Here is a 27,006-nt window from a genome sequence, read left to right on the forward strand (position 1 = left end):
GTGACCGCGCGCCCCGCCCGGAGCCTCGCCGTCATGCAGTCCCCTGCGGTGCTTGTCACCTCCAGGTGAGCCAGACCCCGCGTCTCGCGCGACGTGAGACCGGGTGCGCCGGAGCCGTAGCCGTTGCTCCCGGGGCGGACGAGGCGGCGGAGGTGGACGGTGCCCGGGACCGCGCCCGCCGCCCAGCGCGCTGGCCGTTGACCTGGGTTCGGCGCCTCCAGAGCCCCGCGGGAGAGGCGGGCGGCAGCGAGTGCCCCCCGTTTTACAGATGGGGAAACTGAGGTCCCCAGAGACTAACGAACTCACCCAAGACCCAGTGGGAGGCCTGAGCTGGCCGGCACCGCGCAGGCGGCCAAAGCAGGGGGCTCTCCTTTCCCCTTTCCTGCCTACCTGCCCTTATTTCTTTTTGGCTCGAAAATCTGCTTATGCATCTTTTCAGCGCTCACCGTGTGCCAGACCCGGTGAGCGGCATGGGGACGGGGTGAATCAGGCTAGGCTCGGCCCTGCAGGGGAGACAGGGATAAACGCAGACCCGCTGGGGACAGATACTTGAGGGGGTGGTGGGTTCAGGTTGTCGTGGGAACATAGGGCAGGGTGTAACCTAGGCTTCTGGAACGATGGGGGTGGGGGGAGGGAACGAGGCCATGTCCTGCTGAAAGACTGAAGGTTAACCAGGTGAAGGGGCGGGGAGAGGTGGCAGCTGCTCAGACAGGTAGCTGAGGAAAAGTGCAGTTACAGCAAAGGCCTCTGGAGGGTCCCTGGAGGCAGAATGAGCCCACCCTGATCCAGGCCTGGAGGACCCAGTGCAAGATGGATCCTGGAAATGCTGGGATGGATATGGATTAATCCTTTCCCCTTTCTCGTATCTGTCAGTGACTCACTGCAAGTATTTTCATCTATCCACCTTTCTTCCCCCTACACAGAATCTTGGGCTAGGATGCCAGTCTCTTACAGAAATAAATGCTATTTTCCAGTTGTAATCTAAACTTCCCCAGGGCTTCAGGTCTAGAAAAGTATGATTCTGTAAGTAAACCCTGATGTCAAAACGTGCTTGGTCTCCTCTGTGTGGTTGCTGGTTGTGTCCTCATGGGCAGAAGAGGTTTCCCTGATGCCCCATGAATCACCTCCTCTCGCCGAGCTCCAGTTTACGTTTCTGCAAAAAAAGGGTTTGCGCTTGGCAGTTGTAAGCAGGTTCAGTAGCAGACCAGTTGGTGCTGGGTGCTCGGGAAGGGGCTGGGTGGCTTCCCTCAATGCCCCACCTGGACAAGGCTTCTTAAGATGCAGGCGCTGGTGGTAAAGGCTGGTGAATGGTTCTAGGATACAGAGTGAACAGCCCAAAATCCCTCTTATAGAGCTTTTGTGGGGCAGATGGACAACAGGTAAATATAGGGTGTGTCAGGGATGATAAGTAATACGGAGGAAAATAAAATGGTAGGGAAATAGAGTGATGGGAGTTGTGAATGCTGTTTTATATGGTTTGGTCCAGGAGTGTCTTTCTGATAGATTGTGGCGGTTGGGTAGAGATCCCTGACAAATGAAAGAGAAATCTTGAGAAAGAGTGTACCAGGCAGAGGGGGCAGCAAAAGCCAATGTCCTGGGGCAGAAGGGTGCTTGGGCACCAGCAAGGAGGCCAGTGTGGCTGTGATGGTGTGAGCCGGCGAGAGTGTTAGGTGCTGTGATGCAGAGCTGGGGGCTTGGGGCTAGAGGACAGTGAGGACAGGGCTCCCAGGCTGAGGTGAGGCTCTGAGTGCCATGGGACCTGCCTTGGATTTCACAGAGGTCCTTTGGCTGCTGTGTTGAGCAGAATGTGGATGAGCAGGGCACAGCATAGAGATCATTCAGGAGACTCTGGCGGTGATCCATGTGAGAGGTGATGGTGGCAGAGGGGGTGAGAAATGTTTGGGTTCTGGCTATATTTTGAAGACTGAGCTTTCAGGGTTTGCTGATGATGAGATGTGGGATATGAGAACAAGAAAGAGGGGTTAAGACTAACTGTGAGACTTTTGTCCCAAGTTCCTGGAAGAGTGAGGTTGTAGTGGACCGAGCCGGGAGACTGTGGATGGAACAGGTTTGGGGATAGTTGCGAATCTCCATTTGTCAGCACACATTCATTTTAAGAAGCTTTTTGACAGCCAAGTGTGCTGTCGGAAAGGCAGCTGGGAGAAGGAGTGTGGCCTTGAGGGCAGAGTCCAGACTAGAGAGAGGAATTGGGAGACAATTGGCCCATAAATGGAATTTAAAACCTTGGACCTGGATAAGACCACCTGGGGAAGGGTGGAGCAAGAGAAGAGGTTTAAGGAGAGTGCTCCGGGCGGGACTGGGGGACATCCGGGGAAGCTGAGCAGAGTGGCTGGGTGCATGGGACCAAGAGGGAGTAGGGGTCCCAGAAGCCAATGAGGACAGAGCTTCAAGGAGCAGAGAGTGATGGTCAGGTGCGGCTGGAGGAAGAGAAGAGAGCGAACTGACCTTTGCGCTTAACAACATAGGGGTTGCTGGCGACCTGGGCACGAGCAGTTTCGGTTACAAAGTGAGGACAAAGTTAGGTTGGAAAGTGTTCAAGATCAAACAGGAGAGGAACTCGAGGTGGCGAATATAGGCCGTTCTCTTGAGGAGTTTTGCTGGAAAGAGGAGCAGAAATGCAGCTGTAGCTCAAGGGGAAGTTTGGGCCAAAGGACAGCTTTGGTTGTTAGAGAAGCGAGAAGGATCCCATAAAGAGGGGAGACTGATGGCGCCGAAAAGAGGGGAGACTTGCGGAAGCGACATATTTGAGTAGGTGAGGGGTTGGCCTCAGGTATAAGCCAGTCAGTAGTAGGTCCCCAGTGGCGGGGGAGGCAGATGCAGGCCAGTTGTGGATGTCACAGGATGTGCTCGGAAGGTCCCCCCACCATTCTCCTTTTCTTAGTAAGTGGGAAGCAGTGGGGTGGGGGAGAATGGGCACTAGGGGTTTGCTGACCCGGGCAACTTGGATTCCGTGTCTTTCTACTCAGTGAGTAGTCCCAGGAGCAGTATCAGCATCCCTGGGGGCTGGTTAGAAAGGCAGACTCGCAGGCCCTGCCCCGGACCTGCGGGATCAGATCTGCATATTGACAAGATCCCCAGGTGACTCAGGTGCACTTACAGTTTGAGAAGCTCGGTCTGGGGTATAGGTGGGCACACTACACCGGGGGGCCACATCCTGCCCACCACTTACTTTTGTAAATAAAATCTACGTACTGTCTGTGGCTGCTTTCACTCTACACTGGCTGAGTTAAGCAGATGTAATGGAGACCTTTTGGCCTGCAAAGCCTGAAATATTTTGTCTGACCCTTTGCAGAAAAGGTTTCCTTGGGGGCCTTGGGGAGCAGGAGAGAGTGAATTAGGCTCCAGTGCATCAGCGTCACCTGGAGGACATGTTAAAGTGAAGAGTGATGCAGCGGCCTGGATTGGTTCACAGGTGATGCTGATGTGGCAGTGACCACACTGACAACCCCAGGTCCAGCCCGAGGAGGGGTTGCCAGGCCTGGTGCTGCAGGCTGTGGCCCTGAATCTCTGGTGGGACCAGTCAGCATGTCTGAGTTCATCCCAGTCACCGGCAGCTGCCGGGCACAAAGGTGGCAGAGAACTGAGAGTTGAGGGCAGAGGGCAGGGGAGCTGAGGCCTGCGGCAGGGGGCCTCTCAGCTGGGGAGGCGTGACAGGACAGGGAGGGACAGTGGAAAGGTGGCGGGCGGGGTCATGGATGCAGGTCCTGGAGAACTGCTAGGGGTGGGTTCTGAGAGCACTGGTCAGCAGTGGCGGGGGGGCAGCCTAGAGTGAACCCTGGCTCCACCTCTGACCTGAGCCCAAGGACAGGTGACTCCCTTTTTGTGTCTGTTTCTCTGACTTTAAGTGGGCCTGAGCAGTAGTGTCCCTTTGTAGGGCTGTGGGAGGCAGGAGGGCCTTAGACAGGTGGGGTCCTTTGGACAGGGCCTGCGTGGGTGCCGGCTGCTCCCACGCCCACCTCTCACCCTCAGTCCAGCTCTGCTCTGCTGCACAGAACACCTGGAACGTAACACCGTATGCGGCACCAGGAGCAGCAGGGTCTGTGTGGAAGGCCAGGGACACTCATTTGGTTACTGGCAAAAGGAAAAGTGGGCTGACTTGTTTGGTGTATCCCATCCTGCACGTGTGCGTGGGGCTCATTGACCACCTGCCCGAAAGCAGGGTCGCCCGGGCTTTTCTGAGTGCTTCGTGCTCAGTCTAGCAGCCTTACACTTTGTGAACATGCTCGTGTGTGTAGAGGTTTGTATGGTTAGTAAATGTGTGTACACACCTCATATGTGGGTATGTGGTGGGTTGTCCTCCCAGTTGGTGACAAACAGCATCATGTCGGTGACAATGTCTCATGCTACCGTAGGAAGGGGAGGAATCTGTGTGGCAGGAGTGCTGGGGGGCAGGGTGTCACTTGGTGGATTGGGATATAGTCCCAGACGGGGATAGGGCCTGGCCCCAGGCACGGTTTTAGCCCCGGCAGCCCCTCACCCCTCAGGGCCTTCCTTTTCTTGTCTTCTGAAAGTCCTGCCCAGCACATAGCTGGTTTCAACCCTGATAACAATGTGCCCGGCATGTCCTGTCATAGGTGTTTGTGTGCACGGGTCTCCATTATACCCTTACGTAGAATAGGAATATAACCTTTTTCTCACCTCAGAGGAAACATTTTATAACTTCTCGGCTCTTCGTGCAATTCAGTATGTTTGTGTGGCATTAAAAATTCTGCAAGAGCTGTAAAGTTTTGCCGAGTATCCTCTCAAAGCCTCGTACAGGTACAGCAGGCCTTATCAGTGCCTTGCAGAGGCCCCAGAACAAATGATAGCCCAGCATCCAGTGCTTTTTCCATCTTCCCCCAGCTGAGCAGGTTCTGTGGTGGCTCTGCTGCCCTCTGGTGAGCTGAAAAAATGCATCTCTCCAGATTCCTGGTGCGGTTTCAATCCTGTATCATGTGCACAGAGCCAGTCACTTCCCTTGGTTTGAATAGAGCCCTGGGGATGTCATCCGCACAAATCCCGCAGGAACTGTTGCGCTGGGTTTATCCCAGATACCTAATTGTGATCTTCCATAAGCTCCATCTTCTCTGCTATCACCTGTTTTCCTGCTGGGAATAGCCCTCTGTTCCTGAGCAACCCAAAGGCGGGGCCCAGGCTCGGGGCCTGCGGAGCCGGGCTGAGTGAGGGTTGGCATGTGGTGGGGCGGGTGGCCTGGAGCTGTGCGCACTGAGGACAGCCAGCAGAGCAGCCTCTCACCCGGGCCCTCCAGGCCACCCTGAGGCCCTGCCTGCATTTCACTTGAGAAGTCTGCTGACTTGAGCCTGAGCTTCCTTTGCCTTCTCTCCCTTTGGCAGGCGAGTTCAGAATGTCCACACAGGCCTCGACCTGACGGTGCCCCAGCACCAGGAGGTGCGGGGCAAGATGATGTCAGGGCACGTGGAGTACCAGATCCTGGTGGTCACCCGGCTGGCTGCGTTCAAGTCGGCCAAGCACAGGCCCGAGGATGTCGTCCAGTTCTTGGTGAGCTGGGGGCTCTCCCAGGATGCTCCTGAGGGTGCCTAGCATCCAGGGGTCCAGGTGGGCAGACATACCTGCCACCAGGGTACAAGTAGCACCAGAAAGTGCGCAATTTTCTAGCCAGCATTCGGCCTGAGTGTGCCTGCCAGTGCATGTTGGCGGTAAGGACACAAGTGAATCCGATGCTTACTGTCTGTGGGGAGACAGACTTGTAAAGAGACAGATAAAGGTGGAGATAGGAGCCCAAGGCGGGGCGGTGGGGGGCGGGGGACTGTGGGAGTACAGAGAAGGGGCACCCAACCCATCCTAGGGAAAGGGTTCTGGAAGATTTCTCAGAAAAGGCCAGGGCTGAAATGTTTTAAAGAGCAGGTGGAGATGTCAGCACTAGGGTGGATGAGACACTCCCTTTGTCTCTCCCCTTCAATCTACAACCAGTAAAACATCCACAGCAGCTCCACACATCTGTACATCTAGAGGTGGGCGGACTGGAACATATAGAAGAGGTGGATCTGGGAGGAGAGGAGAGGCGGTGTATGCAGTCCTGGATCTGCAGCCCTGGTGGCCAAGCCCATAATCAACATACAAAAATCTGCTGCATTTCTGTATGCTATCAATGAACTAGAAGAAAGAGAATTAAGAAAACAATCCCATTGACAGTCACCACAAAAATACCTAGGAATAAATTTCAAGGTCACGGCCTAAGCAAAGGCACAGAGGCTGAAAACAGGGTGTTGTGTGGGGAACTGTGAGCAGCTGAGTGTCGTCCTGGAGGAAGTAGGGGAGGAGGAGGGTGATGACAGGCAGGAGCCGGGTCACGGAGGGCAGGCGGGGCACCTGGCTGGTCTGGCAGGCCAGGAGGAGTCTTAAGCAGTGGAATGACCTGGTCCTGTTTGCCTCCCACTGGCCTGCCTGGTGGCGAGTGGAGTTGGATTGGAAGGAACAGGGCAGGAAATGGGGAGCCCAGTTTGGAGGCTAGTACCCAGGTGCCCCAGGTGAGGGCTGGGAGCAGGCCAGCAGTAGAGGGTATGGATGGGAAGGAGAGATCATGACTGACTGACTGTTTCCACTGACTGAAGAAAAGGGCACCGGCGGAGGGCCAGGTTGAAGGTAGACGTCTCGAGCATGAAGTGTTGGCCCGATGGAGACACGAGGCTGGAACTTGGGACGGGGTCAGGCCTAAAGGGCAGGTTTGGGAGGCATCAGCTTGGAGGTGATGCTGAAAGTCTGGGAGCAGATGAAGTTGCCCAGAGAGTGGTTGTGGGTGTGGAGGGGAGGCTGAGGAGGAAACCTTGGGGACACCAGCACCTCAGACAGTCAAGGAGAAGGAGCTGAGGCCAAGTGGTGAGAAGGGAGCTAAGGAAGGAGAGCGTTTCAGGAGGGGCAAGATCACAGACTCATCCGTTCAGTGTCTACCTTTGGCTTCTTATAGAAGGATCCAGAGCTGTGCTCAGGAGAGGCAGGCTGCAGGATTGTGAGATAAAGGTAGAATGAGCAAGGGTCCTGCGGTCCAGATTTGACTCATGCTTGGAGATGCTTCTCAGCATTTTGAACCACTGCGAGGGCAAAGAATGCATTTACTCCTAGTGGGATCTAGGGGTGCAACCGAAGCCTGAAATTTCTTCACAGTTTCATGATTTAGCTTTAAAAAACTAATGAGCGTTTTGCTTTCTACTCCTTAAAGGGAATAGAAGCCCTTGCTTTGGAACACTGATGAATGTGGGCCCAGGATGAGGTGGCACCCAAGACTTAAAGCTCTCTGGCTCCCGGGGCTGCCAGTACCCTGAAGACCCACTGCTTCCAGAACCCTGGTCCTGCTGGGTCTGGTGGCTGGGTCTGCATGGAGCAGTCAGGCCAGCAGAGGGCGCTCGGCCCCACCTGGTCGAGTCTCAGGTTCTCAGGACCATGAGGAGTTGGAGCCTGCATCACTTTTGTGAAAGGATGCTCTTACCTTTCCTTAAGGGCTGTTCTCAGGAAAGCTCCTGTGAAGACAACTGCAAGCCACAGTCCCCTGTCCCAGATGACTCCCCGTTGGGGGTTCCTGAAGTCCTCCGTCTGGAACCCTCATAGGCTGGGGGTTCTGGTGGTCATTGCTGGTTAGCCGGGGCTGTGTGCTCCAGCACAGCTGTGCGATGGGATTGCCAGGTATCCCTCACCTGTATGGGTCCAGACCCACCACAGCCCATCGGCTACACCAGCATTTCAGTGGCGTGCTATGGATGTGGGCCTGGCCTGGGAGCAGAAGACGGTATATCTGTGTCTTCCGTGTCGATGCTCCCACAGGGGAGTTGGGGAGACAGACTGAGCCTGCGGGGAGAACACAGAGGAGTCCAGGCGAGGGAGGACGCTCGGCTGTTGGTGGTGTGTGGTGCACAGTGGGTGACTCTTTGAGAGCCCGTGCCGTGTCACACAGACCGCAGTGACGGCACTGACCTGCTGTGCTGTGGTCGCTCCCTCCACTCTAGACCTGGAGCCTGGAGGGCAGAGACCACGCTGGGTCTCCCCACACAGAGTAAACGCACAGCACGAGCTTGATGCACAAGTGGAGGAGCAGCTCGCGCTCTCTCTTTCTCTCTTTACTCAAGAAACCATGTGTGCCTCTCATTCCAGGTCTCCAAAAAGTACAGCGAGATTGAGGAGTTCTACCAGAAACTCAGCAGCCGTTACCCAAAGGCCGGCCTTCCCCCGCTCCCCAGGAAGGTCCTGTTTGTTGGGGAGTCTGACATCCAGGAGAGGAGAGCCGTGTTTGACGAGATTCTGCGCTGTGTCTCGAGGGATGCCGAGTTGGCCGGCAGCCCAGAGCTGCTAGAGTTCTTAGGTACCAGGGCTCTGTCCCACGTCGCTGAGGTCCCTGCCGGCCCAGAACTAGGCCTTGCTGCCCTGGCGCAGTGGGAGAGGCTCTGCAGGCCCCCGCAGCCCAGAAGCCTCAGCCAGGCTGTTTGAGGCACGTACATGTGCCTTAAGCCTTGCTTAGGCCAGGGCGGTGGGCGGAAGGGGCCTGGGACCTGGCCCGCCAGGACTGACTGCTTGGGTGCTGGGCAGGCCTCTCCCAGGGGTCTTCTCCCTGATCTCACCCCATGTACCCCATCCTGGCCAGCCCCATCCAGAGCTCCCCCTACACACGCACGCACGCACGCACACACACCCTTCCGTCTCCCGCCAGCCAGGCCTGGGGACCTGCAAGGACCAGAGAAAGCTGTGCTCCCACAGCCAGGCTGCTTCCCTGGCCCCTGGGGACACGTCACTCAGCTTGTACCCACTCTGAGAGGGTTGTGGGTGTGGCTCCAGGCAGCCCCACACCCAGTGATGGGGACCTCGATCCCTTGCCATCTGCGTCCCACAGCCTCCTGTCTTTCCACTAGTCTTATCTGTCCGATGGGTCTAGCCCAGCTGGCAGGTGCTTGTGAGAATCACATGAACTGACACATGTAAAGTGCCTGGAACAGGGCCTGCCGTGCAGGAGGTGCCGTAGAAGCGACGGCTGACACTTTACCCCTACTCAGCACATCTGCTGAACTCAGCACACACCAGGCATGTTCCTGTCTCACACAAGTGCCCCAGGGCAGGTGAAGGGTGTGAGGGAGGGGGTCCCATCCCGAGGTGCTGGGCACTCACCCTTGACCTTCTCCCCTCTTTGGATCACTCTGTTTAACTCTTTTCCCAACCATTATGAGGCTCCTAGTTTCACAAGACAGATGGGAATTTTTCCAAAGGAAATTCACAGCAGATAAGCCAATTGAAAAAAAATGGGGTGGGGAAATAAAAACAAAACCAGTGTATGCACAGTGTATGAGCCTGGGCAAGACTGCAACACCAGTTTTATTCTGTCCTTGTCCACAGCCCCCACCGGGGTCTGCAGGCCAGGGTCTCTCCTGCCCCAATTTGTTCCAAGGTCGCAACCGTCCCCTCTTTGCCTCCCTCTGGGTCTGTGTCTGCTCCAGTAAGGGGGCTCCCCACCATCTGTAGCTGGAAGAAACTCCCCATCTCCTGGCCCTTCTGCTATGGGGAAGCAGGATAGGGTTGTCCGACTTTCTCAGCTTCTCTGTGCCTCAGTTTCCTCATCTGTAAAATGGAGGTACAAATAGGTTCTTGCATGTGGGGTTTTTGCAATGTTTAAATGAATCCATACTTGTAAAATGTTTATTATATGACGCTTACTCCATGAAATTGAAGGTTCACAAGGTTTTTGAATGGGATTGTAACTGCTGCACCCCAGGCTTTGCTCCCCCCACCACACCCTGTCCACCCAGATCTACCATTCTGGTCTCAGAATCTGCAGGAAGCCCCCCAGCCTCAGGTGCTGGCACAAGAGCTTGCATGCGGGGAGGTGCCCCTTTGTCCCCTGGTGGTGAATGTCAGTGCCCTCTCTGTCTCCCTCCACAGGCACCAGATCCCCCGGGGCTGCGGATCTCAGCAGCAGAGATTTCTCTGTCCTGGACACAGACAGCCAAGCAGGAGATGACGGGGATGCTTTCGACTTCTTCCAGCAGCAGGACCAGGTGGAGGGTGAGGGCCCACCCGTTCTGGGCCAGAGGGGCGAGGATGCAGGGAAGTCCTCAGAAGAGGAGGAGGAGGCACTGGACCCTCTGGGCATCATGCGGTACGTACCCCCTTCTGGGCTGGACTCCCATCTGGCCCACTCCAGGCTCTCTGGGGACAGCTTCTTCCTCCCTCCTGGGAGTCTGAGAAAACCTATCTCCCCAGGTCACCACCCCAAGGACCCTGGTGTGCTCAGGGAACTGGCTCTCTGCTCACCCTTGACATCGCCTGGGTCTTTGGGGCTGGGCCCGGTTATGTCCTGCCCCCTCCTCGTCACAGTGGTCCCCCCTCACCTCTGCACTGAGGCCTGGTAAGGCTGTCCCCCGACCCGCAACAGTTCAGCAGCCCAGGCTACCTGATCCTGACCCAGGGGGCCTGGTTCTCCATCCAGCTCATCACTGAAAGCCTGTGACCTGCAGTGCGTGACCGGAGCTCCCTGGGCTGGGCTCTGCTGTCCTTGGAGCAGGAACATTTACCTTGGCCCTGCCTCCCCAAGCTCGTTGTAAGGCTCCATGAATCACATGGACCGTAAGGTGCTGACTGTGATGCAGGGAGGTAGAGTGAGCCCCGGGGTAGACTGTGTCCCCTTTACAGGCGCACGCATGCACACACGTGCACACATGCACACTGCAGAAGAGACAAGCTGGCTGCGGTCTTGATGGTCCCTTGGTGTCCTGATTCTGTCACTGTGTACTTTCCCCTTTCCTGTCCCTCTGACTGATTTTAGCCAATTAGTGAGCTGCTCCTGAGCCCCGACTGTGTGACCACCCTGAGCTGGGGAGGGGGCTGCGGGCTAGATGAGACTAGAGGCCCCTCTGATGGACACAGGCTGAGGTGTGGGCGGGGCCTCCCAACCAGGAGACAGAGGGGAGCAGACAGACTCAGCTGCCCTGGGGCCCTTCTTGGCCTAAATGAGCAAGAAGCAAGGTGGGAACTATTGATTCTGACCACCTACTATGCGCCAGGCATTGTGCTTTGCACTTTGTCTACCGTGTCTCATGGACACCCTACCCTGCAAACAGCTGTTACTGTGCCATTTGACAGATTAAAGAAACTGAAGTCTTCCGAGGCCAATCCCTTGCCCGATGTTGGGCAGCTGGTAAATAAATGGTTCTGGGTATCAAACCAAGCTCAGGATCCTCTCCTGGACTGTGGAGCCAGACTGCGTGGGCTTGAATCCTAGCAGTCTATCCCGTTTCTTCAGTCTTCTGCAGCAAAACCAGGATAATGACAGCACCTATCTTTTGGGGCTGTTGTGAAGACTGAGTTAACACAGATGTCCTGGCCCCGTCTTTCTGCCCCACCACCTCCGCTGAGTCAGACGGCAGACCCAGGGTGGCATTCTCTCTGCCTGTCTCACAGGTTCTGTTCCAGAAAGACATTAGAGCCAATGAGAAGTCCAGCGGGGGCAAGTTCAACTTAAACAACATGAAAAATACAATCCAGAGAGCATTGCCCACCCCCCCGCAGGTCTTCCTCTCCTGGTGGGATGTTGGGGGTGGCATATGGACACGTGGCTGCAGGGTTGCCGTGAGGCCAGCCTAGAGGGGACGAGGAGTCTGACTCAGGAAAGATCTGGGAGCTCAGGGAGACGGAGGAGCAGAGCCAGAGGTCCTGCAGCAACTTGGCTCCCAGGAGTCAGGCACCCCCACCCCCCAGCCCACTGTGCCGACCTCATCCTGGGAGGGACAGCGGCCCTGTGGGAGCGACAGTGAGGTTATGTTGGGAGAAGTTCATAATAGCCACTCCTTATCAGCTTTGTATAACCTGAGGGCCTTGTTGGGCTATATTTGTTTGAACTCACCCTCTGTTGTTCGGAGTAACCACACGTTTCTTGGTGCCAGACTGAGATGGGCTTCTGTGGTTTGCGCCAGCCTTTGGCTGAAGGACATGCTTAGCAAAGCAGCTCCTTTTTTGGGTAGGAAAATGCTCTTCGGGGTTGACAGGGGCCACTTTTAATTTCCTGCCCACTCCAGGAGCAGATTGACAGGGGTGTGCGGACTGTCCGAGGAGCCCTGCGCTCAGCGCCATCCCCAGCTCTGCGCTCAGGCCTCCTTCCTGAATCCAAGGAGAGCTGAGCACTGAAGGGGTCCCAGAGGCTCTTGACCTTCTGCCAGTCTGTTAATGACCAATGTGATGATAGTGCTGTCGCTTCCATCGGGAATAATAACATTTTTTGAGAACTTATTAAATGCCAGGAACTGATTAGCATTTACATGAATAGACATTTTCTACTCCACTTCCATTTTTTTTTTTTAAGGTCATTGCTTTCAGGATCCACCATGGGTCTGGTTTGGGAACTGGTGCTTTAGAAAGCCAGTACTGGCACCAGGCCCAGTCTGTATGAGGAAGCTGACATTTGGAGTGAAGTGTCTCATCCAGATACATCCAGACACAGGTAGCAGAGTCAGGACTTGATGCCACCTCCCTGCCCTGTCCCTTGACTCCAGTCTTCCGGGCAGAGCCCTAGGGTTATCCCCCTTTCACAGATGGGCAAATTGAGGAGAGTGTTGAACGGAAACTTAGCCAGAGCCTTGTGTGTGGTGGAGCCCTACCTTGAAGTCAGGGTTTCCCCTTGGCCTCTGGACACCCAGGTGGGCCAGTTGACTTCTTTGTACAGTCCTGCCCTTGGGTAAGGAACGTTCTGTTCTTTGCAGGATACTTACACTTTGCCTGCGTATTTCTCCATCCTGTGCCTCAGTTCCTGTGCGGATGAGGCATCCCTGTTTTCCCAGCTTCGCGCCACGCCACCCCCAAGCGCCCATCTGGGCCTGGCTCTGGCCTTCTTGCAGCAGCCACATTTCCAGGCGACAGGCATCAGCCCTTCCTGCTGTGGCCACGGTGGGGCACTGTTGCTCTACTCTGGGGCTGCTGGAAGGTGGACGCACAAAGCCTGACTCTTCTTTGTCTGTTAAACCTGGTTCTGATTAGGGAGAGATGTATGACTACACCACTAGAAAGTGCCTTTTTAACCTAAAAGCCCTCATCGCCGCCCATCCCAACACTGCTGCTCTCCTATTTTGGGGATTTTTGTGTATCCCTGTCCTGGTCCAATCCCCATAACTGCAGACAGAGTGCACACGTCTTTTTTTCACTCTGCTTTTTCACTTAATGTCCTCATGATCACTTTCCCTGTGGAACATAGTTTTCATATTTAACTTTTCTATTTTAGAGACTTCACAGTTCTGAGAAAGACAAAGTTCTCCCATAATAGTTCTGCCTTCTTCTGGGAAATACTGTGCTGGAAGCATTTTTAATTGTAATGTAAATAATTTACAATTAGTAATAGAAAAATTGAAACCACAGTTGAAAGTCCTTTCGTTGTGAAGGCATCCTCTTTGTATATTCCTGATATATTACTAAAATGGAATCATGTTATGCACACCATTCCGTAAGTTTCTTTTTTTTCTAGCTTACATACTGAGTCTTTCCAGATCAATAAATAGACTTCTGTCTTCTGCTAGTCTTTTAGACTGATGAGCTGTAAATGGCACTGCCAGGCCCCTGCTTGGGAACACTGTGGTGTCTTCCATAGGTTTTTGCTATTCCAGGCAATGAAGAACTTGTTCATGTGTGGAGTGTTTATTCTGTTGGGCTTCTCCCCAGATGCCTACCCCAGAGCAAGGTCCCCAGAGCTCCTGCTGGGGTCTTGGTTGTGCCACTCCAGTGAAGGGGTCTTTTGGGATTTTATTGCCCTATGTTGGGAAGTTTTTTTCTTTTCCAACCCTACCCACCCACACGGCCTACTGCCGCACCCACCTCTTGCCCCAGTTCCCAGGGAGCCCCCTCTCGGCCCTCAGCTTCCCGAGGGACAGGATTGGCCCTGTTGGGACAGGAGTGGGGACTGGATCTCTGCCCCCTCGGCCTCAGCCCACCTCTCAGGTGGCCTCGGGCTGCTTTGCAGAGGGTCAGGGATCTTGAGTGTGGTTTGAAAGCTGCTGAGAAAGCTAGGATGTGTGGTCACCCCAGAGCAAGGTTAGAGACAACCTTTCCAGGTTCAAATCCCAACTCTGCCACTTAGCAGCTGGGTTATGGAACTTATCAGAGCTTCAGTTTTCCTCTTTGTAAATTAAAGTCCAAGCCTAGTGGTTGTAAGTATAAAATGAGGTGAAGTACAGGAAATTTCTTTTGTATGATGTTATTACTCTTTCAGATTTACTTTGCTGTAAAGAAGCCCTTGGGTATTTAAATAGTTGAAATGGCAAGGTGGCTTTTCCATTTCCTATTGTTGTTATGCAAATATCAGCATAACAGGCCACCTATACACCTGTCAAGCTTGCAGCAAGCCAGCTCTCTCCGTTGGTGGGAGGGTTGCCTCCTGCAGTCTGTGTCCCTGGAGGACAAGGCTTGCTTGGCTGTCTTTGATGGGATTAAATGGTAACTTGACTCCTTGGGGGAGCGAGTCTTAGGAGGTCATACCTGCCATTCCCCTGTCTCAGGCTGCCCGGGAGCCTTGTGGCAGCGCCCAAGTCATTGCATTCTTGGAATGACAGAGCCTTTAAACTGTAAGCAACTAGAGGTCAAATCCAGTGTCTTTATGGTTACAGTTGGGGAACTTTCCCAAGATCACACAGTAGGGCACCATCCAGCAGGATTCCTTACTCCTGTTGAGCAGATAAGGAAACACTCCAAGAGTGAAACGACTGGCCCGGGGTCATACACAGGTTCTTCCGCATCCCCCTACAGTGCTCCTCCCTCGGGAGCAGTCAGAACCTCCCCTGGCACTTCAGGATGTGGTCCTGACTTCCCCTCAGACCCTCCTCCTCTAGCCACACCTGCTGGTCCAGCTGTTGGACACCTGAATATGCTGAGCTCCTCCCATCTCAGAGTTTTTGAAGGGCTATTCTCTGCCTGAAGCACAGCTTTCCCGACCCTGCTCATCCTTCTATCCAGTGCTTCCCTGAATCCCCTGTCCTGGCAAGGCAGGCCCGGGACCATGGGATGAATGCCTCTCCTCCATGATTTTGCTTGACTCTTGTGATCGGGTCACTGTAGAAGTCCGTTGCCTGGTACTGTTGCTGCAAATAACATTGTCCTGCAATGAACTTCACAAGTTCGTTTATTGGCACTCTGAGAATTTTCCCTAATTGAGAAAACAAACAAACAAACTGAAGTTAAGGTTTGAAAAATGAAAAGTCCTTATTTTAAAGCAGGAAAGTTGTATGCTTGGAAAGGAGGTTGATTTCCGTATTTGGTTTAGCATCACTCTGGCTTTGAAGGTAACAGTCGTGTTGTCTGTGAGTCCTGGCTTCAAGAGGATCCACCGTCTTCTGTTTAGTCTAGGAGATGCCTCTGCAGCTCAAGTGCACTTGGGTCCAGGGCTGTGGGGGGCAGGTGCATATGGGAGCATTGACACAAGCCCCCTGGGTGGCCGCAGGGGAGGATGCTCTCGTGTCAATCACTGTCACTGAGCCCCGTGGAGCAGGGCTGCTTCTTGGCCTGTCAGAGCTGTCAGCAGCGGCACCTGCTGCCTCTCACTCGAGTGCTCTCCACGCCTGCCTGCAGAATGTGGCCTGGTCTGGACAGCTGCCTCCTGTCAGGCACACACAGCAGTAGAGCTGATGTCTGTCCAGGCACACACGTGTGTAGCGCAGGAGCACGCTTCCACAGGCCTGCACCCGTCCAGGGAGCCCCTGCCCACTTCACGCCACCTGTGCTGTGTGGGAATCTACACAAGGTCAGGAACAGCAGCTTCGTCCGTCCCAGACCTCTCTGTCTGATGCTCAGTTGCCCCATCCCTGGTGGCAGGGGTCTAACTGTACCAGCCTTTCCTTGGCAAAGGGAGAAGTGAGGCATTCTCTATAGCTTCGGTGCAGAAGGTGGGCTGGCAGGTGAGGACGGCAGAGCTGGGTAGTGTGTCCTGAGGCAGGCACAGCAAAGATGGGTGGTGTGTCCTGCAGACGGGTGGGTGGACATGGGTGGAGAGGAGCTGAGAGGGGGAATGGAGGGGCACCAGGGCCGTAGCCCCTGGGTCAGCCTGAGTCCCTGCTCACATGACCAGTGAGCAAGGGGAAGGAATGGGGCTCGGAGTCTGTATCTCATCGCACACGTGAAGTGCCTATCCTGTCCTGAGTCGGAGTCTGGCACCATCTGAAACATGTCCCTTCTGCCCCCGAGTCACTTCAGTAGTCCACATTTGTCAGCACTTTGCCAGTTCTCCCAGTCTCCCCCAGTCCAGGCCCTGATCATTTCTCCGTGGACCAGGAGCAAACCTTCCACGGGGGACCAGGGACCAGGTTCCTGGTCGTGCCCGAGTCACGCCTCCCACATCCCCTCAGAGGCTGAGGGTCTCTCTGCCCAAGTCAGTCTCCCGTTCTTGCCCCCCTCCTGCCCCATGTCACTATTTACCTCTATGTCACCTTCTCTAGGAAGCCGTCAGGCTGGGTTGGCTCCTTCCTCTGGGCTCCGGCTGTCATGTAATTACTGCCCTGTGTGGTAGTTACCAGTCTGTGTCTGGGACTCTGCTCGGCTGTGAGCTTCTGGAGACGGTGCCAGGTCTTCCTCATCTCTGCGCCCTCCTCACCCGCACAGGTTCTTGCCCAGGAGATGTGCTCACTGAGCGCCAAGTCAGACAAAGTGCTCTGGGTGAGAGGATGGGCTCCTTACAGGAGGGCCGAGGGGCTAGTAGAGGGATCTTTGGAGGAGGAGCGATGGAGTGGAGGGTCTCTGTCTGAGACGATGCTGGGAGCCCCCCTCTCTTCACCCCCTTTCCCTGCTCCCTGGGGAAGGAGGTAGAAATAAGTCTGGATTAGAGATGTACTGTTACCCTGTCTGTCCATCTGTTCGTTCATCTGTCTGTGCATCCCTCCGCCACCCCTCCATCCATCCGTCCTTTCATCTAATATTTATTGAGCATCTGCTCGGGACCAGGCACACCACTGAGCCCCCAGGGACTGAATTTGGGGCCAACCAGGACAGGACCCTCGGGCTTTCAGCCATCAAAGCTCCCTGTTTCTCTTGTTCTTTGTCCCCCCTGGAGTCGGCTCAGGGGACTCGGGGAGACTGGACGGCCCAGGTGGAGTGGGGTGGGGTTCAGATGGTGTCTGAGCAGCCCCGTGTGCTGTAGGATTGCTTCATTCCAAGTAAAGTAAAGACAACAAAAGATTAAAAATGTCTCTGGGGAGAAAAACAAGACCATTCATCCAGTCTGAGGGGAAAACTCACATAGCAGGAAAGTCAGGCCTAATTTGTGCTCTCCGAACCAGAAGTAGGTGCGAGAAGGGGAATCACTGCAGTCTCTGTGTGGCTTCTCCAGAGATAATTAATCACGTCTGTTCGTTCACTTCCTTTGTTCTTCGGACCTTCCCTTCTCTCTGTGCATCCTCTGATTTCTGGCCCATGGGAAGGCCCCAGCCCCTGCCCCACGGGCCCCGTCTGCTGGGGAAGATGTGAATGTCCTTCTCCACCCGGTGTTTCAGGCCTGCCGGTTTCCAAGCAGGGTGGACCTGTGGACGGTGAGGCCCAGCCCTAGCCCCCCCACCAACCCTGGGGGCTACAGCTGGGGGCTCTCTGCCCTTCACTGCTGCAGTGCCTGCCAGACCCAGGAACAGGGCCAAGCAAAGGGCGGCTGCGATGGGAAATTGAGAGACAGTGGTGGGGCAAAGCCCTCGGGCCCCAGGCTGGGCCAGTGGCCAGGAGAGTCCATAGAGATGCAAACAGCTCCCAGGGCTGCCGTGGAGGTCTGGACGCAGCGGGTCCGGATGCAGCAGGTCTCGACCAGCTGGCCTGTCCTGAGGGCCAGGGCCTCTGTGGTACCCACTTCCCAGGGGCCGTTAGGGCTGCCTGGGGTCTGCCTGGTCTGTGAAACAAAAGGAAAACGTCCCAGGAGAGCAGGACACCCTGACTCCTTAAGGTGCATGAGGAGGCACAGATGTAGTTTCCGGAGGAGCCCAGGCCCCTTTCAGCTCACCCAGCACCACAGGCAGAGCCCGGAGGTGGCACCGTGACAGAGGCGTGGCCCCAGTGATCTGTGGCTTGAGCCTGTCTGTCTGGCTTGTACCTGGTATGGAGGGAGAGCAGGGACTGGGGTGCCGTTGAGTCTCTGGCCCTGCCTGCTGTGTGGCCTTGAGCAGACACCCAGCTTCTCTGAACCACTGTTTCCTCAGTCTGCCAACAGAGCTCCTCCGCCAGGGGCCTTGGCCCCGAGCATGGAGGTGCGTTGGTCCTGCCGCCTTCCAGCAGGTGAGTCCCCACCTTTCATAGCTTCTCCCCATCTCCTCTGGGAGCCCGAAATTCTACCAGACATCTAAATCCAGACTGTGGAAATGACTGCCTCTGGGCACCCTGCCCTGCAACACCCAGGGCCGCCCTGCAGCAGTTTTCACCTGCTGTCAGTCTGTGCCATTGTTACTGCAGTATCAGCACAGTTTAACCACATAGTATTGCCAGCTTGAGCTCAGACAGTGACCTTAGTCCAGTGGAACGGTCCCCCGGGCAGACAGTTGCCGGGAAATCCCACTTCCAGTTAAAAGCTTGTTTTTGTTGTTTGCAGGAATGTTTAAATGGCTAATTTAGGCATCAACACAGGGACTGGATCACCTTGTTAAAATGAAACCAAGTTAATTTATTTACTGGCAGTATAACTTCCAGTGACGTGTCCCTGAAGGTTTACACCGTGTAACCCCTACGTGGGTCAGGAAATAAAGCCCCCTCCTGGCGTCCCGCAGCAGCGTCTGGTCCAAAGCAAGACCTCGGCCAGCCAGTAAATGAGACATAAAGGGACCCGAGAGGTGCAGAGCTGACTGGGGCTCTGAGTGGTCAGAGGGGTTCCCTGAAGGAGACGGGGTTTGCTCAGTGGGACTGAAGTGTTTTCTGGAATGATGGAGGTTATTCTGCTCAAGGAGAGGGGGGATGTGTGGGGGGGAACAAGGGAACGTTGACCAGGGCTGCCATCTGTTCTGCCCCTGGTCCAGGCCCTGAGCTCTGCAGGCTCACATGCATCCACCCCGTCACTGAGCGGCTGTGGGGTGACTCTCTGAGCCTGGCCCCAAGGAGCGCTGAGGTCGAGTGGCCCCCGCTGCCCCGGAAGGAGGGCACGTTCTCTGACCTGCGGCCACACAGGCAGGCCCGAGTCCTGCTGGCCCTTCGGGGCTGGGAACCGTCTGTAGTCGGTTGTGTGATCCAGATGCCTGGCAGCTCTTCCCACACGTCCTAACAGCGCCATTCCCCAGGCTCTCAGGAGCAGTGTCTCACCGCCTCCGTTGTTGAGGCCTTGGAAAATTCCTCCCTGACACCAGCTCAAGCCTGTCCAATGCCTCTGTGAGTCTGGCCAGGCCACCCGGGCCAGCCGGCAGGGCTCTTGTGCGAAGCCTTAACCTCGGGTTCTGTCTGTGATTCTCCAGCTCCAAGAAACCCAAGAAACGCCCCGAAGTGGCCATGACACCCAAACCCCAACCCCGGCTCACCATCTTTGATGAGGAGGTGGACCCCGATGAGGGGCTGTTCGGCCCAGTCGGGAAGCCTTGTCCCCAGGGCTCCGCAGAGGACCGTAAGTAGATCCCCAGGGTGTTCCCTTCACTCTCGGGGTCTTGTGGGTGGCCCGACCAACTTCTGTGAGTGGCTTTGGACCTACCACATGTGAGCAGGATGGAAATCTTCCCTTCTCCTATTTTGACACGATACAGACTCAGTCAATGGAGATTTTCTGCTGGAGAAATCTAGTCTGGCACCTTGTGTCCCGACAGCCTGGAACATTCCAGGGCTGTATGTTTAATCACTCCTTGGAAGCAGAGGGCATTTTTTTTGTTGCTTTGGAAAGTGTGGGTTGTGACTGATGTAAAAGTACCTTCGTCATACCTGTGGCCAGATGGCCCCAGGTGGAGAGTAGATACCAGCCTCCCCGCAGCACGCTGGGACTCCACGTGACTTGGATTCTAATGAGAGGTTGTGTGTCCCTGGCAGAGACCTCACAGGAGGGTTCTGTGCGGAGTTGAAACAGGAAAGCTGAGCAGCCTTGGGACTTCCACACTCGTCCCTGGGTCTGACCTTTCCTCCCCTGCCCAGGTCCCGTCCAGGGGAGGGAACTGATGTCATCCATGAATTCAGCTGGCTCTTGGTGAGCGCCCACTGAGGGCCAAGCTCTGTGCAGGGCCTGAGAACACATGGCTGGTAAGACACAGTCCCAACCCCAGGCCTCCCACCAAAGACAGGACATTTCCTGACATTTACAGAGTAGCCTGGGCCTCAGGTCTGAGCAAAATGTCAGTGCCTGTGGGGACACAGGGAAGGCTTCCCAGGTTAGGGTCAGCTTGAGGAGCTGTGCTTGAGCTGGATCCTGGAAGGTCGTCGGAGTTTGCCAGGGCTGCTGAAAAAGCATATTCTGGGTGAAGAGGCTGCAGTCACCTTTCACAAAGGGCAGCGTTGAGCAGTCGAGATGGGGAGAGGGTGGAGAGCAGACCCCGGCTCCTCGAAGGGAGGGGCTGCAGTCCAAGCAGTGTCTGCTCAGCACTGCATCCCAGAGGCGGCAGCCCTGGGCCGGTGGTTGGCACTTAGTGAGCACTTGTTGGAAGACTGGGGTGCAGCCCTGGGGGCCGAGCTAAGAGATTCAGCTGCCCGGGGTCTTGGGGACAGTGAGCTGAAGAGGCTGCTTCTTCCTAAAGGCAGTGGGGAGGCTGCGAGGATCTAAAACCAGAGTGATGCCATCAGCTGACTCTGGCCCAGCATGGACGGCCAGGGCAGGCAGACAGGTGTGCCGGGCCCCAGGGAGCTCTTTCCCCTCACCCCCACTTGGCCCCTGTCCTGTGGCTCTCGTGCCCTGCCTTGCAGACAGAAGAGACCAGCTGACTCCCTCTTCCCTGGCTGTGTCAGGAGGTTGGGCCAGACTGTCTCCACCTGCACACCCCAGGCAGCTGAGGACAGGCCAGGACTTCTGACCGCTCTGCTGCTGCCTTCTCCACAGCCCTGAAACTGTTTGACGATCCAGACCTCGGCGGAGCCGTCCCCCTGGGTGACCCCCTACTGCTGCCAGCTGCCCACGAGCGTGGAGGGCCCACGTCCCGCGCAGACCACAGGGAGGCCTCCAAGGACCTGTTTAGGTACAATCTGTCCCCAGCAATGCTTCGCCAGCTCTGAAAGTGGCCTGGCCAGAGCCAGGGACCCATCCTGACGTGGGAGGGTTTCACCATCCTTGGGCTCTGAGGGAGGGAGTCCTGGCCCGTCAGAGGCAGGAGCCTGTGGGTGGAAGCCAGCCAGGAGGCAGTGAAGGGGATTTGGTGAAAGGGGGTTGGGGGAGGTGGAAGCAGCTCAGCAGGTTCTAGAAAGAGAGAGCTTCATGCATACAAATACATTATATAAAGAATAATTAAATTCTGTAATTGCAAGAGCAAACATAGCTGGCATAAACAAGTTTGGAAACAAGTAAAACTGACTCCTGGTAGCATGCAGTCATCTGCAGGGAGCAAAGCTCAGGTGTACCAGCAGTGGTCGGTCACTGGCAGGCTTTACAGAGCGGACAACAAGGCTTAGCCTGGCACCTGGAGGCTGATCGACAGAACACGTGTAAAGCTGACAACCACAGCGCGCATGCTGCGCGTCAAACTGCCTGCTGGTTCTCTACGCGTTCCCTTACTTAATCCTCACAACGGCCCCCACTCTACTCCCCATGGGTGCTATTATGTCCGTTTCATAGAAAATGGAGAGTGAGGGAGGTGACTGGCCCAAGGCCACAGCTCCCAAGTGACAGGATTGGAGCCCAGGTCAGCCTGCCTGTGTCCCGTCCTCCCCACCCTTCCAGGACTCCGAGTGCCTGGAGGAGGAGAGGCTGGCAGATCGCCTTTGCCTCCCACCCCAGGGCTAGCAGGCTCTCCCGAGGCTGCTGCTCGCGCCACTGCCTTCTCAGTACTCGCGGCACTGTGAGTCCCTCTATCACCCGATCTGTGCCCCGGGGATGCAGGCTGTGCTGGGCGATTTACAGGACGCCGAGCTGTCTCTTTACAGGAACAGTTACATGGCGCCGGGCCGTGTGGTCCCAGGAGGCTGTCATCCGCACCCTCATTAGCAGCCGCGGGCTAGGAGATGGCCCTGTGAGCGCTCACCAAGCCTGAGTCACAGTGATGGCTCCTTGTCATTACATCTCCCCACGGCCCCCAGCAGCTGTTCACTCTCATCCTGCGTCCTCACCCCTGACAGCCTGGCAACAATACTCCCTGGGAGAAGCTGGGACTGTTGTCATGGGTTTAGAAGTGACAGGAAGGCGCAGGGAGGCAGAGTAGTAGGGTCATCCCCGGGGAGCTGCCCAGGGGGCCTCTGTGTCCCCAGGACTCAGTGTGTCCTCGCTGGGGAGCTCCAGGGGGACCTTCCTGGCATCATTTATTCTAAATCTGTTATGCTGACCCTTTCCAACCCATGTTCTGTCAATTCGGGGTGGGTGTTCAAAAGTGTTACGTTCAAAGGTTTTCTGTGGCCAGATGGCCAGGGCAATACCAGTGCTTTCCAAGCCTTTAGCGTGTGGGCACGTGTGGCTCAAGGGGGACACCACACAGCATTTCATGTTCCAGTTGGGCTCTGGGACCCTCTCCTTTGTAAAGCCTCCTACATCCCACAGAATACTCTGGGAGTCCTGTGGCCCTGCGTTCGCTCTACCAGACATCTGGTGAAGAGCAAATTGGCTTCTTGAGAGCAGGAACCATATTTTATTTCCCTTTGTGTGTGTCCTGTGACTATCCAGGCAGGAATCAGGCTTCCTTATAAAAAACTTTCTAATATTCATTCATCCACTGATGCTTTCATTGCCCATTCATTCCATCACTGGCATCAGCCATCCCGAGGCAGCATGGAGTGGCGTTTGAGCAGGGTTTGGAGTCTGAGAAGCCCCCATTCCTTCTTGCTCTGGGACCCCAGTTTTGGTCTTTAGCCAAGTCTTGTCCTCTGCAGGGACCTGGGGAGGAGGAGTAGGAATGGGGTCTTCAGACCTCCATCCAGCCCCTTGGTGGCTGACCTCACACCACAGGTCTTGAGAGAGAGGGGAACTGGATCTTGCATCAGTGGAACCTGTTTTTAGCCATGACCTCAGGGAACCCAGATGGAAATAAGATGTTTGGAAAGGGATGCTGTGTGGCCAGCTACATCCTGAGAGGGACTGCCCCACCTCCCACCTCAGAGCAAATCCAGTTTCTGGTTAGTTCCAAAGAGTCACTGCTTTGCCAAGCAGTATAAATCCTGAACTCTGACACAAGCTTTTAGCTGCTACTTTATTTCCCTGAGGGCCCCTGTTTGAGGATTATTCTGTCCTTCTGAGCTTTTCCTGGGCATCCAGCCTCCAGTGGAGGATGCAGGATGAGCCAGCACCTGCCCCAGGGGAGCCTGAGGAAGGGCAGCTGCTTGAAGAGAGCTGGGACCCATCTGAACTGAGCTGCCATGGGCAGCCCATCCCAGGGTGATGCCTCCTGGGACTGCCTGGAACTTACTCTGTGAAGGCCTGGCTGGGCAGGTCCCTCTGGGTCTAGACTGGAGAAACACCTTTTGCTCACTTCTCTGCCATCCATGGAGGCTCTGAATTCTCCCCTTGGGGTCAGAAAGGGTGGTATGGGGCACCTCCATCTTCATGCAGGCCTCTGCCAGGCCCTGTAGGGCCGGGAGTTGTTCTGACTGAAGGTGCCTCCCCTCTCCTCCTGCCTCTACCGAGCCCTGCCAGTGTCTGTGCTGGATCCCATTCACAGATGGGGAGGTGAGGACAGGGAGGTGGGGTGGCCTGAGGCCACTGAAGGAGGAGCAGGATGAGGAACGGAACTGCATTCTGCCTGCTGTGCTGTGCTTCTAAGTGCATGGTGTTGCACCTCTGCCGGGTGATGCTGTAGCCAGTTGGCAGATGAGGAAACCGAAGCTTGGAGAGGCCAAGTGAGGCCCCCTGGGTCTTCTGCCTCCAGCGCCTGTGCCCTCCCTCCCTCGTCCCCAGCGTGGCTGAATGAAGCATGTCAACATTCCCTTAGACACATGGGGCCTCCTGGCCCAGCAGCCTGCCTGGATCTCTGCTGGTCACGGGTTTAGGGAAAAAGGCCCAGGACCCCACTTTAGGAGTTCTAAAATTGGCCCTTGGATTTCAGTGGGAACTTTCCATGTGACTCTACCAAAGCCCCCAGGATACAGTTATCAGATCTTCCCTCCAGTCCTGGGTCTCCTGCATTCTCCTAGTTCCAGACCAGCCTGGCCAGTGCAGTTTCTCCAGGGGCACAGGGAAGAGGCTGCTGTGTCCCCTGGAACATGGTCTGGGGTGTCGTTCCCAACCCCCACTTAGATCAGGAAAGCACACCGCTCAGCTTGGGGAAGGGGTGAAAGCACTGATCAGGTCATCCTTTCTCAGCATCTTCTGGAGGCTGCAGCATTCCTGAAATGACCTCATTGGGCCCTTCACAGATGGGGACACCAAGACCCAGGAAGGGAAAGGCCCTGCCCACATATTCTGCAGCTCTCCTTGCTTTGGGTCTTCTCTGAGTGACTGTCCTCTGCTGACGGACAGGAAGAAAGAGCAGCAGGTGTCCTGAGGCCTGGCCCAGCGAGAACTCCCTGAGGACGCAGGTGTTTGAGAGGCTCCAAGAGATGCTCCTTTGCCAGAGGGTCCGTATGGGGTCCTCAGAGGCAGCAGACCCAGTAGAGTCACCTGCCAGGTGTGATTGGAGGGCCTGTGGCCTCTGATTAGAAAGAGGGACCCTGGACCCTGGAGAAACCCTGACCTGAAGCTGGAGAAGGGGCTTCAGAGCATTGGTGCCCCAGGAAGGCAAACACACCTGGTGACCCAGCCACACTCAGAGCCTTGCTCCTCCACCTGCTGGCTGTGGGCCCCAGGCCAGGCCCTTCATCTTTCTGTGCCCCAGTTTTCATATCTGTAAATGTTACTAATATCTACTACCAGCCAGTGTTTTGTGATTATTAAATGAGCTAATGAATGTGGAAATGCCTGGCCATGGTAGGTACTCAGCACAACGTTGATTGGATGGGCAGGTGGTGGGATGGGTTGAATGGATCTTCCGTTGTGCATCTGGTCTCCAGGAACTGAGTCCCTGCTGCAGGAGGTCCCTCAGGCCGAGGGCAGAGCAGGGCTGTGGCCTGCCTTTCTTTCCTGCTATTTCAGTACCTGGGACTGGTTCTGTGTGACCATCACCCTGCTGCAGCCCTCAGTCCCACCTGCTGAAGGAACATTAGGTCCAGGGTGTGGTGCAGTCTTGATGGGCGCTGGCTGAGGCTCAGTGCAGCCCCCTGTGTGCTCTGTCTAGCGCCCATGTGGCCCACCAGGGGACACTGTGGGCAGGCAGACCCCACCCCACAACGGCTTGGAGCCCCTCGTTTATTCTTTCTCTGGCTGAATATGGTCTGGATGAGAGCTTAGCTTCTGAAGTCAGACATCCTGTCATCCTGGTGACATGCTGTCACCTCAGGCAGGTGGCTTGGCCTCTTAGGACTTGAATGTGTATGTCTGTGGGGTAGAGATTGGGCCGTACCCCACCAAGGGCTGTTGGTGGATGAAACAAGATAATGGGTCTAAAATGCTTGGCACAGAGCAGGTGCTCTGTATGTGGCATCTGTTACTGTTATTTCTCGAGGGGTTAAAAGAAAAGTCACCTGAAGAAGACAGCTTGTCTAGGAGTGCAGAGGCTCCTGAGGTGCCGGCTCTGCTCATGCTGGGCCCTGGGGCTGCAGGGAAGGAGAGGCTTGCCCTTCAGTTCCTCCCCGGGGATGAGATGGGAAGCTGGGCCCAGTGCCCTGTTGTGGGGGGGTGCCTTTCGTGGCCGGGGACCCTTGTTCCTTTTGCAGGAGGTTGTGCTCAGAGCTTCTCCCTCTGGTTCTCTAGAGTCGAAGAGGACCTGGACCAGATTCTCAACCTGGGAGCTGAGCCCAGACTCCAGCCTCAGCCCAGGCCCAAGCCCAAGCCTCCAGTGGCAGCTAAGCCAGTGCTGCCCAGAAAGCCAGCTGTTCCCCCCACAGCAAGCCCGTCTGAGGCTGTGGCTGGGCAGCGGAAGCAGCAGCAGCAGATCCAAGCCATGGACGAGATGGACATCTTACAGTACATCCGGGACCACGACGCGCCTGGCCAAGCCACTCCCAGCCTCTTCTGACTGCCCCCCCACCCCCCATGCTGTTCCTGAGCCAGCAGGCCCTCTCCCGTGGAGGGGCTTGGGGTGAGGTGCAGGCTTTGCCCTGTAAGGGCTGTAACCTCTATTCCCAAGGGAGAGAGGGTGGAAGCCAGGGTCCTAGGTCCCCTGTACTGCCTTCTCCCTTTTTCTCAGGCCTGTGGAGTCATGGAACCCTGCAAGATGCAGAGAACGAGGTCACCATAGGAATTGGAGCCTAAACTGTCTCAGCCACGTGGATGTGGAGGAGAGAGCATGTGGGGATGCCTTGCTAACCAGGAACCTGTCCCCAGGATGTTGAGAGCCGGGGAGAGGGGGAGCCCAGGGAGGCTCCACTCGGGGCAGGGAAACTGTGCCCACTGGTGCCCACCAGCTCTGCCAGCCCCAACATAGGAGGGAGGGCCTGGCCAACTTGTTGGGGGGGGTCCCTATACCAAGCCACCCTGGAGTCTTTGGTCAGCATGACTTCTGGGGCCCTGTAGGCCCTGGGAGGGTCCCGAGGGTGCCTAGAAGAGCCTGGCTGGGTAAGGTGACCCTAAGCTATCTCTGGTTACCAGGCGCTAAGCAGGGTGCCTTCCCACGTGTCCAAGCTCGAGGAGGTCAGGCCCAGCCCGCTCTCTGGGGTGTGAATGGCCTGACAGGCCCCAGGTCTTCCTCCCTCCTCCTTTCCCAGGGAAGGCCTGGCCACACTGTGGCCTCCTTAGGCCTCTGACCATAGGGCCATTGTCCCCACTGCAGCTCTGAGCAGAGTGGTCCCAGCATCCTCCAGGGACACCTGCAGCTGGGGTGTGCCTCCTCCTCATGGCAGGCCTAGGCTGGATGCTCTCCGGCTGCTGCTTCAAGGGCCCCGTCTGTCCATTGGCGGTTGCTGCCAGGCCTTGTCTGTCCTCTG

At 56.0% G+C, this 27,006-nt stretch overlaps 1 protein-coding gene across 1 annotated transcript; it reads left to right on the plus strand.

Annotated features, from left to right (window-relative positions):
- On the plus strand, positions 1–27,006 carry HS1BP3 (HCLS1 binding protein 3). The gene is made up of 7 exons (XM_031466638.2): positions 1–65; positions 5,355–5,520; positions 8,125–8,332; positions 9,898–10,114; positions 19,395–19,540; positions 20,951–21,086; positions 25,835–27,006. The coding sequence occupies exons 1-7, from the start codon at positions 34–36 to the stop codon at positions 26,097–26,099; spliced, it is 1,170 nt and encodes a 389-aa protein (XP_031322498.2). The 5' UTR covers positions 1–33; the 3' UTR covers positions 26,100–27,006.

This window comes from Camelus dromedarius, chromosome 15 (assembly GCF_036321535.1).
Source record: "Camelus dromedarius isolate mCamDro1 chromosome 15, mCamDro1.pat, whole genome shotgun sequence".
In the NCBI taxonomy this organism is placed as follows: Eukaryota; Metazoa; Chordata; class Mammalia; order Artiodactyla; family Camelidae; genus Camelus; species Camelus dromedarius.

Coding starts and splice junctions, on each gene's coding strand:
- HS1BP3 (XM_031466638.2), top strand. CDS start 34: ATGCAGTCCCCTGCGGTGCTTGTCACCTCCAG. Junction 8,333..9,897: donor AGAGCTGCTAGAGTTCTTAG/GTACCAGGGCTC, acceptor CTCCCTCCACAG/GCACCAGATCCCCCGGGGCT. Junction 10,115..19,394: donor GACCCTCTGGGCATCATGCG/GTACGTACCCCC, acceptor GTGATTCTCCAG/CTCCAAGAAACCCAAGAAAC.